At 40.3% G+C, this 12,629-nt stretch overlaps 1 protein-coding gene across 2 annotated transcripts in view; it reads right to left on the minus strand.

The window, feature by feature from the left end:
- Nucleotides 1-3,928: 3,928 nt before the first annotated feature.
- The window catches only part of LONRF1 (LON peptidase N-terminal domain and ring finger 1), a 33,595-nt gene continuing 24,894 nt past the window's right edge, over nt 3,929-12,629 (minus strand). For both annotated transcript variants that reach the window (XM_002818826.6, XM_009243546.4), the window contains exons 9-12: nt 11,202-11,360; nt 10,929-11,091; nt 7,745-7,897; nt 3,929-5,273 (exon numbers count right to left, since the gene is read on the minus strand). In XM_002818826.6, the coding sequence (XP_002818872.5) occupies nt 5,115-5,273; nt 7,745-7,897; nt 10,929-11,091; nt 11,202-11,360 (634 nt within the window). In that variant the 3' untranslated portion in view covers nt 3,929-5,114. The remainder of the gene's footprint in view (nt 5,274-7,744; nt 7,898-10,928; nt 11,092-11,201; nt 11,361-12,629) is intronic.

The raw sequence follows: 12,629 nt of genomic DNA on the forward strand, positions 1-12,629 counted from the left end.
TCGTTATATCCTCAGGCGAGGTTACTCCTACTGTCACACGGGGTGTACTCCCTGTGATATTATTCCTAATATCCTAGGTGGATGTTACTCCTCGTGTCACAGGGGCTGTGCGTTTTGTGATATTATTCACGATATCCTAGAAAGATGTTACTCCTCAGGTCACAGGGGATGTATACCCTGTGATATTATTCGTACTACCCTAGGGGACGTCACTCCAAATATCACAGAAGGTGTACACTCTGTGATATTACTCGTAATGTGTCAGGGAAATGAACTCCTAACGTCACAGGGCATGTGCACCATGTGTGCACAGCCCCTGTGATGTTATTTGTAATGTTCTCGAGGGATGTTAATCCTAATATCCCATATGCTGTTAACCATGTGTGAGCATCTTTGTGGTATTCTTCCTAACATACTAGAAGGATGTAACTCCCAACATCACATGGGGTGTATGCCATGTGCGTACACATTCTGTGATATTATTCATAACATCGTAGGGAGATGCTACTCCTAATTTTACAAGGTGCGTACATTATGTGTGTACTCCCCCTCTGATGTTATTCGTAATATTCTAGGGAAATATTGCTGCTAATGTCACAGGGAGTGTACACCATGTGTATGCAACCCTGGTAATATTATTTCTAACAGCTTGGGGGGATGTTGCTCCTAATGTCACCTGGAGTGTACACCATGTGTGTACACCTTCTGTGATATTATTCAGAAATCACAGAAAAAGATTACGCCTAATGTAACAGGATGTGTACACCTTGTGCGTCAACCGCCCTTGATATTATTCGTAATATACTAGGGGGATGTGACTTTTCATGTCACAAAGGGTGTACAAAATGTCACAGGGTGGGTATGCCTTATGATATTATTCCCGATATCCAGAAGGATGTTACTTCTGAGGTCACAGGGGGTGGACACCCTTCGATAATACTTGTAGTTGTACAGGGAGATATTACTGTAAATCTCACAGTGGGTGTACACTCACTGTGATATTATTTGTAATATCTCAGAGATATTACAGACTTATAGCTCTCTCTGTTATATTAGAGAGTTATATCTCTCTAAGACAGTACAAATAATACCACAGTGGCTGTACCTCATGTGTGTACACCCTGTGATATTATTTGTAATATCCATGGTAAACATGACATCTAATAGCACAGAGAGTGTACTCCCTTTGATATTTCTCATACTATCATAGGGAGATATTGCTTCTAATAGCACAAAGAGTGTACTCCCTTTGATATTTCTCATACTATCATAGGGAGATATTGCTTCTAATATCACAGTGGGTGTACATCATGCGTGTACATTCTGATATGATACCTTCTATCCTAGGGAGGTATCTCTCCGAATATCAGTGCGTGTACACCTTGTGATATTATCCATAATGTCCTAGAAGGATGTTACTCCTAATATGACAGAGGGTGTACACCCAGTGGTATTCTTTGTAATATCCTAGGGAGATGCTACGCCTAATGTCACACGGGGTGTACACCCGTGATATTCTTCCTAATATTCTAGGGGGATGTTACTTTAAAAGTCACAGGGGGCATACACCCTGTGATGTTGTTCGTAATATCCTAAGATGTTACCCTTAATGTCACATGGGGTGTACACCCTGTGATATTACTCGGAATATCTTATGGGGATGCTACTCCTAATGTCACAGGCTGTGTACACCCTGTGATATTATTCGGAATATCCACAGAGACGTTATTTTTGATGCCACGACTGGGTCCACGCTTTGATATTTTTTGTCATATCTTAGGGAGATATTACTTCAAATATCACAGTGGTTGTACACCCACTGTGATGTTATTCGCAATACCCTAGGGATATATAACTTTTAATATCACAGCAGGTTTACACACTACTACACAGTGGAGCCAATAGGGGAGGGAACAGGTGGGAGCCCCACCCCCTACTGAGTTGGCAGGGCATGAGCCCCACACTCATTGGGTGCCATTGCAGCCACCCAGCTATGGCTCCAGACCTGGGCATGCCTGTACTCCTGGAAGCCCCCCTGCCCCCACAGGCTCAGAAGTGCCTGCTCCTGCTTCTCCCCTCTCCTGACACCTGCTCCAATTCTGGAGCAAAGTTGAGGCTGAACCCAGGTGCTAGCTCAACCTGGCTGGATGTGTGCGTGCTAGGGGTGGTGCTGACACACCAGTCCCACCACCTTGGCCCCCTTTGAATTTTGGGCACCAACAAGCAGGGGCGGGAGGCCGAGGGGGCACTGAGGGCAGTTTGGCACAAGCCTGCCAGTGCCTCTTGGTAGCAACAGCCTGGTTGCTATGGATGGCATGTTGATGGTGGCAGGATGGAAAAGGGTGGGTCCTGGTGAAACCTCACCTTCAAGCCAGGGATGGCCTGAAGCCTGGGGCCTGAGCTGCCAGTTCCAGCTGGAGTCCACTGCTTGGAGTGAGAACATATGGTGCTTTTTCCCCCAGCCCACCCATGGCCGCCCATGGACCGATCAGCACACACTTCCCCTCCTGAGCCCATAAAAACCCTAGACTCAGTGAGACTCAAACAGACCCTCAGGACTACCAGCTGCAGAAAGGAGCTACCCACTGCGGGTCTCCTTGACTCTTCTGGATGACCTGCTTGTGGAAAACAGCTACCCACTTCGGGTCTCTTCTCTGCTGAGAACTGGACACTCTTTGGGATGAACTGCCTGTTGAAAAGAGCTACCCACTAAGGGTCTTCTCTCCACTGAAAGCTGGACACTCATCAGGACGACCTGCCTGCAGAAAGGAGCTACCCACTTTGGGTCTCCTGAGAGCTGTTCTATCACTCAGTGAAGCTCCTCTCTGCCTTGCTCACCCTCCAGTTGTCTGTGCACCTCATTCTTCCTGGATGCAGGGCAAGAACTCAGGACTTGCTAAATGGTGAAACTGAAAGAACTATAACACAAACAGGGCTGAAACACGTACCCCCCTTACCCCCCCACTCACCACATTGTGGGTGACAAGAAGAGCTGCAGCTATCTGGGGAGTCCAGACCCAAGGGGTGCCTAAGCCAGCGCTGTGACACCCTCTTTGGAGCTCTGTCGTTCCTGGCATCTCCAAGCTTCTGGGTGCCACAGTGTTCCCCTTGTCCAGATGTGGGTGCCTGCAGTGGAAGCCACATGTGGTGCATCTGGTCCAGCTGCAACCTCGCATGAAGGTGCCCACCCCAAGACAGCAGCTGGTGTGCCTGGTTGTGTGCAGTGTCTGGACCCTGCATGCACTTGCCCACACACCCCTCGCTGCTCTGTGCCTGGTTCGCTCTTGGCAGGTGGGGGATCTGGGCTGGTAGCAAAAGCCAAGCACAGCCTGCCAGGCTGAGTGGCCAGAACAAGCCCAGTGGGCATGAGCATTACTCAGGCAGAAGGCGCCACTAGCCACAGATGTTTCTGGCTGGCAAAGTGCCACCCCAAGGATCCTGTGACAGGAAGATCACTTGAGCCCAGGAGTTTGAGGCTGCAGCAAGTTATGATTGTGCTACTGCATTCCAGCCTTGGCAAGAGAGCAAGATCCTGTCTCTAAAAAAAAAATAAAAATAAAAAAAAAGATGAGTGACTGACATTTGCAAAATCCTAGCTGAGGAATTGGGAGCAGAAACAGTCCAGTCTATGTAACCAAGAGAAGTCTCAAATGGTGAGGCATCAAAGAAAAGAATTTTAGCCTTACCCTAAAGGGACACAGATTTTTAAAAGGTTGAAAAATAGTGCTTTAGGGATGGTTCTGAGGCCTAAACCCTCAATAAATTGCTTTTTTTTTCTCAAAAAATAAAAATGGCCAAAGTTTTTGGAAACCATAGCATATATCTAATGCCACCAAACCATAAGCAAAACTCATCTGTTCTTTAACATATGCAGTTTGGTTCCTCTACTGACTTTGTTTTTAACACTGACCTACAATTTAAGAAAAAGTATTAGGAATTTAGCTTTTATTCAAAATTAAATAAGCAAAAGCAAAAATTTTAAGAAACTTTTACAAATTACTTACATAAAAGAAAGTTAATAAGGACAGTCACAAATTTGCAACAAATAATTACAAAAGTTTCTAGGGCAGCATGAATATAAACCATGTCGCAGCATGGTGATCTAACTGTGATATGAATAAGGCATAACTAACATTTGCACCGAGACCAGAATTAAAAACAAAAACAAACTTTAAAAGCTTAGTTCTATATTAAACTTCTTCTCTTTTCCCAGATCCTTAATGGGTTTATACTATGCATTTTTTTAAAACAAACACATCATGTCAAACTATAAATTACATAAATGGGCAGTTAATGTGAAAAGCCCCCTAAAATGTACAAACTAACTGGTACTGAACTGAGTTCTCCCTTTACCTTTATGTACAATTAAATGTAAACCATATTTTCACAGTTTTGAGTGTTTTATGAATAGATGCACAGTACCATGTCAGGTTTACAATTGTTCCTGAAAACTGGCTCTAGGTTCTGCATCCAATGCCTGTCGGCCACTGTGATGCAAGTATTTACATAAATAAGAAACTGTGTCATAGTCAATGGTCAAGACAGTTCAGCAAGAGCAGTATTTCCAACAAAGAATGATCCTCAACACGATATTTTACATACTTGTGCAAATATAAGCATTAGGACAGATATATCTGAGGCAAATTCAATTTGCAAAAACTTGTATCGCTACTCTTGTAAACTTGGGCAATAAATGACCCTCAGCAAGTTCTGCTCTCTATGGCTTTTTCTTTTTTGTTTTAAAATTTTAAAGCCAGAGAAAATGCACACACACTACCCAACCCCCACAAGCACGCACGCACACACACACCCACACACCCTCTCTCACAGACATACAGAGTTCTTATTTCATTTTAGAGTATGGTACATAGTGCAACTTCACAATGTAGAGGTTCAACACACATTCAGTGCGTGTTTTTCTGTGCAAGTTCTTAGTGGTCTAAATCCTAGTTGAAGGTATTCATTTGCAGAACCACATGATTCAGGAGGTTGAAGGAAAAAGAAAAGTTTCATTAAATTTCTGAAACCAGCACTAGATGTGCAAAGGCAGCAGACAATCTGGCCATCAATGCAGCCAGATTAGGGTAACTTTAAAGGGAGATCCAAACAGTTAGTTACTTAGATTGGTCTCTAGAAAAATAGGTCAGTATATGCTGTATCTTGGTCAACCGTTCTTTCAAAGACTTCATTGACAAAACCGACAGCTGGTATCGTGGATCTACAGGGAGAACTGCAAGAAGCCACCAACACCATGCAGGTCCATTAGGGGCTGCCTAAAAACAATGGACAGTTTATAGCATTAATAAAACAAGGATTTATGTAATAACAGTAGCAAACCACCAAAAAACTACTATTTATTGAGCACTTGTACTATGTGCCAGGTGCTATCTCCAATGTCCTTAACAATTATGCAAAGTATAAAATGGGGGAAACTGAAGCTCAGCAATGTAATGCAAATTGTCCAAGATCTCTCGGCTCATATGTGGCAGAGCCGAGATTCAAATCCAGACCGGACTCTCCACAGTCAACACGCGCTCTTTCCTCCTATTACACTAGCAAGGCTTCTTGACCTCAGGCTACCGACACTTTGAGCCAGATAGTTCTTTGTTGCGTGTGGCTGTCCTACGCACTAGAGCACACTCAGCAGCATCTCTGATCTCTGTCCACTAGGTACCAGCAGCACCTTCCCGCCCAGCTGTGGCAGCCAGAAATGTCTCCAGGCAATGACAAATATCCTCTGGGGGCAACATGACCCTAGTTCACAGCCACTTTCTTGAGCTATATATTTAAAGCATTAAGAAATGTTAATTGAGATTTAAAATTTCCTCAAAGTATTATGGAACCCTTGGAAAGACAGAAGAAAAAGGCCCCAGCTTCCAATTTTGTTCAAAAAAGAAACATATCTCCAGTGAAAAGGTCCTGGTAATGCTGTGAGGGCTGACTATTGACTACTGAAAAAACTAGAAATTTCCATAAAAGGACTTGTAAGCCACCTTCACTGAACCTTCAGTTGCTATTTATCGGACTTAAAATATAAAGCTTCAGAATGACAAAAGGAGCTATGACATCAGTGCTGATCTCAGTAGGCCCCTCTAGAATCAGATTCGGTTTCTATATTTGTGTATTGTCTGCTGTCAGCTAAGCATTGCTACCTCCTCATCTGCATTCCACAGACATTACAAACTGTCTCCTAGAATCCCCTCTGCCATAGGGTTCCAGGTTAGAGTTGGCCGATGAAAGGCACTTTTGTTGGGTGTGGAAGCTGTAAGAGAAGCCATTATCCTCTGAAGATTGTTGCAAAGTGTGGGCAGGAACTTTCCAGAGAGCTCCTGGAAACCCTTTTCTCCACTGCTGTAGACTGAGATAGTGGTGCGGACTCGCTGGGATTCCTAAGAATTACAGCCACTTCCCCACTAGTTCTTCAGAAGCACGCTGTTGGCTGTTCCTGATGCAGGATCTCTGGTGGCAGATTCCCTGACTTCTGTAGGTGACATCCCTGACCTTTACTCCCACAGCTCTCCCAACTACTATATAAAGTCTACATCCTACATCAAACCCTTCATTCTGGGAATATGAAGGGTGGTTGCTTTTGCTTTCCTGCCCAAATCCTAACTCACACAACATTGCTAACAGAAAGCAGTGACAGAGGACAGGACAATAAAAGGCAAGGGTGGTGAAGGTGATGGGAAAGTTACGTTGAATTTTTCTATAAGCTGTTTTGTTATTTAAAATTTCTTATTCAATATTGTTCTTATCAAAGCCCATTTCTATGATGTTTAATCAGATTCAGGTAATCAGTTAAAACAAATAGATGGCAACTGATAATACGCTAAACAGAATGAATACTAAATTTGGAGGTGGCCTAATGTTGGTGTTTCAAGTTCAGGTGAAGGATTCAATTGGGATTCAGACAAATGTAGACCAACCCTTGAAAACGGGAATGAGGCAGTGTGCATTACAATGAGATCTATTATCTCTCCATCTTCACATATTTACTGACAGCCATTCCTTTGTAAACCTATCACCTTCTGATCAAAAACATTTAATTCAATTCAAAATGCTTATGCCTAAAACGTAGTGCTTTAGTGAGTCTATGACCAGATTTTCCAGGAGCCAGACCCTTCTTTTATGCCTCCTGCAGTTCTGCTTGCACAGAAAAGTGCCAGATAAACATTCATTAGACTAAGCTTAAGTGTAAACCCTAAGTACCAGCAAGACTAAAAGAATAATAGTTTCATGAGAAGTGAGGTATTAAACATGAAGAGACAAAAATGAATTGAAGTGGTTGGGTCAAATGTTGGGAGATACAAAGAAAGGTGAGAAAAGATGTTTTAAATGTATAGAAAATGGCAAGTCTCTCAGCTGTCAAAGAATAACAGCAACAGGCGATGGGCTCGAAGGCATGGTTAGTTGTCTCACAGTCACAGTTTCTAGATAGTAACATCCCATTTTTAATTCCTTACCCCCTCCTAAAAATCCTCTTAAGGACTTGCTCCCTCTCTGGCACTCTCTCGTACAGGCATCTCAGCTGACATGTATTTCCAGCCTCTACCTGTACAGAATGTAGTGGAGACCACTGCTCTAGAGAACTCATGATTGCAAAGATGAGGTGGGGCTGGTGCCGGGGAGGGGGCAGTCAAAGAAAAAGTAGTGCAGAAAGGACAATGAAAAAAACAAATGTAGAAGTGTGCAAATTTGGGTTTACAAAAAAGTGACTTTTGGAAGAACAGAAAAGCCACCATACCTGAAGGTTTTCCTCCCTCTCGGGCATTGATCCAAAGTGCTGAAGAATTTGGCTTCGAAATCTGTCTCTTAAATTCTGAAACCAGCTGCAGGCTTGAGAGTAAACCAAATCATGAAGCTCTCTGAGATTCTTAATCTCATCTTCATTCTCAACCTAGAAATACAATAGTCAGTAAGACTTCTGTGTCTCATCCCCCGCCCATATGCCATATGCCAACCAACACAAATGGAAAAAGGAATCAGAAGAACAGGGCGATACCTGTTTCAGTGCTGACCTCCCAGAGAGTATTATTCCTATGCTATAATACATATTTCTGTCTCATATAGGGCTGACCAGACTAAAGAAAGACAGCAAGGCCTGAGCTATGCCTAACCTTGCTGACTTAGCAGCGCAATATTGCAGAACCCTACAACAGCCCCCAAGTGGGAGGAGTAAGATTGAGAGTGAGTTCTGGTTCAGAGGTCTACACTAATTTGGAATTCCATTTGTCTTTATGGATCAATGGCTTTTGAAAGCAGTGGAACAAAAAAGTGGATGATAGTTGCTACAAAAAAAGAAAAGTAGTTAGGGTGTAGATGACATGACAGAAAGTAGTAACAGGAGGAGTCCAGGCACATTACATCTTTTACTAAGGAACTGGGTCAAAACACAAAAACAAACAAAAAGCTACAACAAATAAGTTAGCATATAAAGCCAGTATGACAGAGAGTCAATTACACAATGATGAGCTTCTGCTGGAAAGGCCCAAGGCTATGGCTACCTCTGGAACCCCTCAGTGTATTCTTTAGACTACTGGGTCACCAAACTGCAAATGTAAAATTAATCGCATCAGGCTTCCAGCCTGAGATAGAAGAGTAGTCTCAGAGAACACAGGTGGGAAGATCTAAGTTTAACTCATCCATCTTATATTGATTTCTTTAATGCACACTTACATCCCACTTGCTACGTGCCAGGTCGTGCTCTGTCTCATATGCACAAACTCATCTGAAAAAATACCAGGCCTGACTCAGCCTTTCATACTTCAAGGATGACTCATTTAAAAACAACAAAGGGACTCCGAAAACATTTCGAAATATAAAAATAAGACTACAGCACACCAGAGACAAAAAAGCAAACTTTTTACTTTTGAAAGAGTTGAAATGAAAACTAAAGTTTAAAGAGCATCTGCTTTTTGCATAACAATGTGAATGTACTTAATGCCACTGAAGTGTGCACTCAAAGATGGTTAAAATGGTAAATTTTATGTATATTTTACCACAATAAAAATAAACTTTTAAAAAAGGTAGAGGAGCCACACAATTGAAGAATTTTGGTCTTGAAATGACTATACAAGATTCAGGCCCTTGCTAACATACATTGATAGGAGCAAGAAACAAACTTATGCCTTGTTAAATCTTTTTTTTTTTTTTTTTTTTTTAAAGCATCTGCTTTGCACCCTCACAAAATTCAAGAAAACAAATGACAGGCTCTGGTAAACAAGGAATGATAACAATTATAAGAGTCTGTGATGAAAAACAGAGCTGGCCAAAAAGCAGGCAGAGATGCTTTTAAAGTCTCTGCCTGCTTTTTGGCCAGCTCCATTTTAAAAGCAAGCTTTTAAAGTCAAGGAACTTTATTGTGATAATTTTAACAGAACTTAAAATTTCATTAGAAGTCACAGAAAACAGAATTATTATAAGAAGAGGAAAATTTGCTATATAAAACAAATTTGAGAAGGTTTTCCAGAATGGACAAGAAAATCATTATATAGATGAAGACATTATGATGAGGAAAAATTACTAGACATTCCGAGGACCAAAGAGCACTCGTTTATAAATATCAAATCTGTAATACTTTTAGAATGTGATTCTATTGCCTACATGTTTATAAGTATTAATACATACAGTCATGTAATTCAGCCATATACTCAAGTGATTTTGTCATCAAATCCAATACGTGAAGACATAAATTTACATAAAACTGAAATACGGTTATTAACTTTACAAAGAAGAACCTTTAGCAAGTGATTCCATTAACCAAGTATGCCTAAGGCACAGATTATATCAATCAACTCAAAATTTCAACTCACACAATACTTTCGGCCAACTGCACAAGACAAAGTACCCCCATAGCATTTTTATAATAAGATAGGACTGCCAACGTCAGACTAATCAGGTTTATCAACAGAGAGCCAAATGGCATAATGATAAAGCTCACAGTCTGAGTCAGAGAGTTTGCTTTAATCATTTTTGTTACATTATCTATAGGATCTCAGGCAAATTAATTAACACCTCTGAATTGTACTTTCCTCATCTACTATTTCATAGAGTTGTGAAAATTCTATGAGTTAATGTTTGTGAAAATACCTAATGCCAATATCCAATAAATGTTGACGAAATGAAGGGCCTAAACAGATCAATGAACAAGTGAAGGGATAAGATCTATGTTTTTATAATGCCTTTCCAAAAGAAATTGCCTTCAATTTGGTATTTATAGCATCATAAGTCACTTTTCCGGTTCCTAAACTAACTGCAGTACGTAAACTGGGTATTGCAAACATCAAAAGGGCCACATTAACCCTATTCTAGAAAGACATCACAAAAACCCTACCCTGGTAAGATATCAACAACATGTACACTGACAGTGCCTTCTACGTCTGCCCCAGGGTCTTCACACAGCATTCAACTCTATTTTATCATTAAGGTTATCTTAAGGCACAAGAACAATCTTAATATATAAAACAATTCTTATAAGATTTGATGTGTTTACATTTACATCAAATTTCAATCTACTAATTCCATCAGCTTCAACTACTAATACATTCAATAAAACAGGGCAGAAATGTAAACCTTTCAAAACTTACATGGGTTGGAAATTCAACCTACTCAACCACTATTGTTAAGTACCTATCATGTGTATACACACATGCACATGTGTACATATACACATACATTCTAGGCACTGGGCTGGTTGTTAAGCCTGTAGAAATAAAGAGAGTCTATGTTCTAGTCTTCCAAGTTCTCTTAGAATGTGCAACAATTTCAGAGCAAGATACGAAAAAGATAACTTGGAGCACATTCTCATAACCTTGGTAAGGCTCTCTGATAAGAACTGGTTCATGCGCCTAGAAAATAGCCTGCATGCCTGTACCAATCCCTGGAACAGGATATACGAAAGTATGCTGGCAAAGCACATTTTAAAATACCTTAACATCTTCCAGATATTCAATGTCGGCAGTGCAATATCCATCTTTCATTCCTCTTTTTAAAACCCTAAACCGCTTTCCTCCAACTGTATCAACCACAGACCTTCCATCAGGTAAGAAATGCACGTTTCTAATTTGTAACATACAACCATAATCTGCAAAACTAAAAGAAAACCTTGATTAGTAACAAAGCTGAAACGTAAACATGCAAGTTCTCATCCATATTGAGAGGTCTAACATAAATACAAATATTTAAGTTCACAAAAAGCATACCTATTTTGTGTATCACTGACACACATGCCAAACTGTTTGGTTCCAGTCTGTATACTTCTTCGAATCATCAGTCTATATCTTGGCTCAAATACATGGAGAGGGCAAGGCACAGTGGGGTAGGCCATAGTGCAAACAAATATTGGAACATTCTTGGTCAAGCTAAGGGAAAAACAGTTTAATTATTAGAATTCATACAAGAAAAATATTACCGAACACATACAAAAAATGAGTGAGGTTTATAACAGTAATGAACGAATGTAAAGCAAAAAAAGAATTAGTTCTAAATAAGGTGGTTTTTATTCTTGGCAAGAACAAGAATCAGCACCCCATTCATTAAGCTCACACTGATGAAATATTAATACTAAAAATCTGCTGTGATCCTCTTATTTATAAGAGTAAACTGAATTTTAAGACACCAGATTATCTTACAGAGCTAAGTATCTTTATGAATCAAGAGAATTTATTATAAGTAATATTTTATATTAAAATCTGTTTTAAATATTTATAACATGACAATAAATACCTTTTATCCACTCATAGTTACTCTTAGACAACAAGAAAAAGTGAACTCCCACAACAAAGAGCAAATAATTAAAAATTCTTAGCCATTATTTTCAAACGCAAGGATCAGAAAATATATTTTGATGAGATAACATTTTTTCCAAGTAATTAAAATGATGTAACATTTTTCATTGCCAGAATGGTAGAAAGAAAGAGAAGGATAAAGGCAATGCCCAGTTCTGTCTGAGGTATGGGGAAAATGGCAGCAGTCTGAAACAGCACAGGCACGCTAAAGAACATGGCTACAGACAGCAGAAACCTTACGTTGTTGGCAGGAAATGTTCACGTTCTTGGAACCAACCAGCTTATTTTCAGACATGAGTGGACAAGTGCTATATGAATGTTCACCATAGCAATGTAGATAGTAACCAAATTGTAGAATCATAAAGAGGAGACTAGTAAGATCAACTATGGTACATCCATAAAACAGAATACTATGTTTCCATTAAAAGATGATGTGTATGAACTGAATTAGAAGAAATGCTTATATTAATGAGAGCAGCAGGTTTTAGATACTGATCATGAATAACATGATCCCATCTTTGTTTAAAGCCTATTTATACATACTACATTCAAGTTTGCAAATATATATGCCAAAATGCCAATAGTTGATTCCCTTTGGGTTGCAGATTATGGCTTTTTTTAAATGCTCATTTGTATTTTTGAGTTTTTTTCAAAATGACCATCAATGACTTATATAAACATAAGGTGAAACATGTTTAAAATCTGTGTTTTAAGAAACAGCGCCATTAGTAAGCAGTTGGACATCCTGTCGCTTTTCTTCTCTCCAACGCGCAGCTCTCTCTGTGTGACTCCCTCCTCTGTCCTTTGAGTCTACCACTCTTCCGTAGGCAGGCTGGTTGTGTC

This window comes from Pongo abelii, chromosome 7 (genome assembly GCF_028885655.2).
Source record: "Pongo abelii isolate AG06213 chromosome 7, NHGRI_mPonAbe1-v2.0_pri, whole genome shotgun sequence".
In the NCBI taxonomy this organism is placed as follows: Eukaryota; Metazoa; Chordata; class Mammalia; order Primates; family Hominidae; genus Pongo; species Pongo abelii.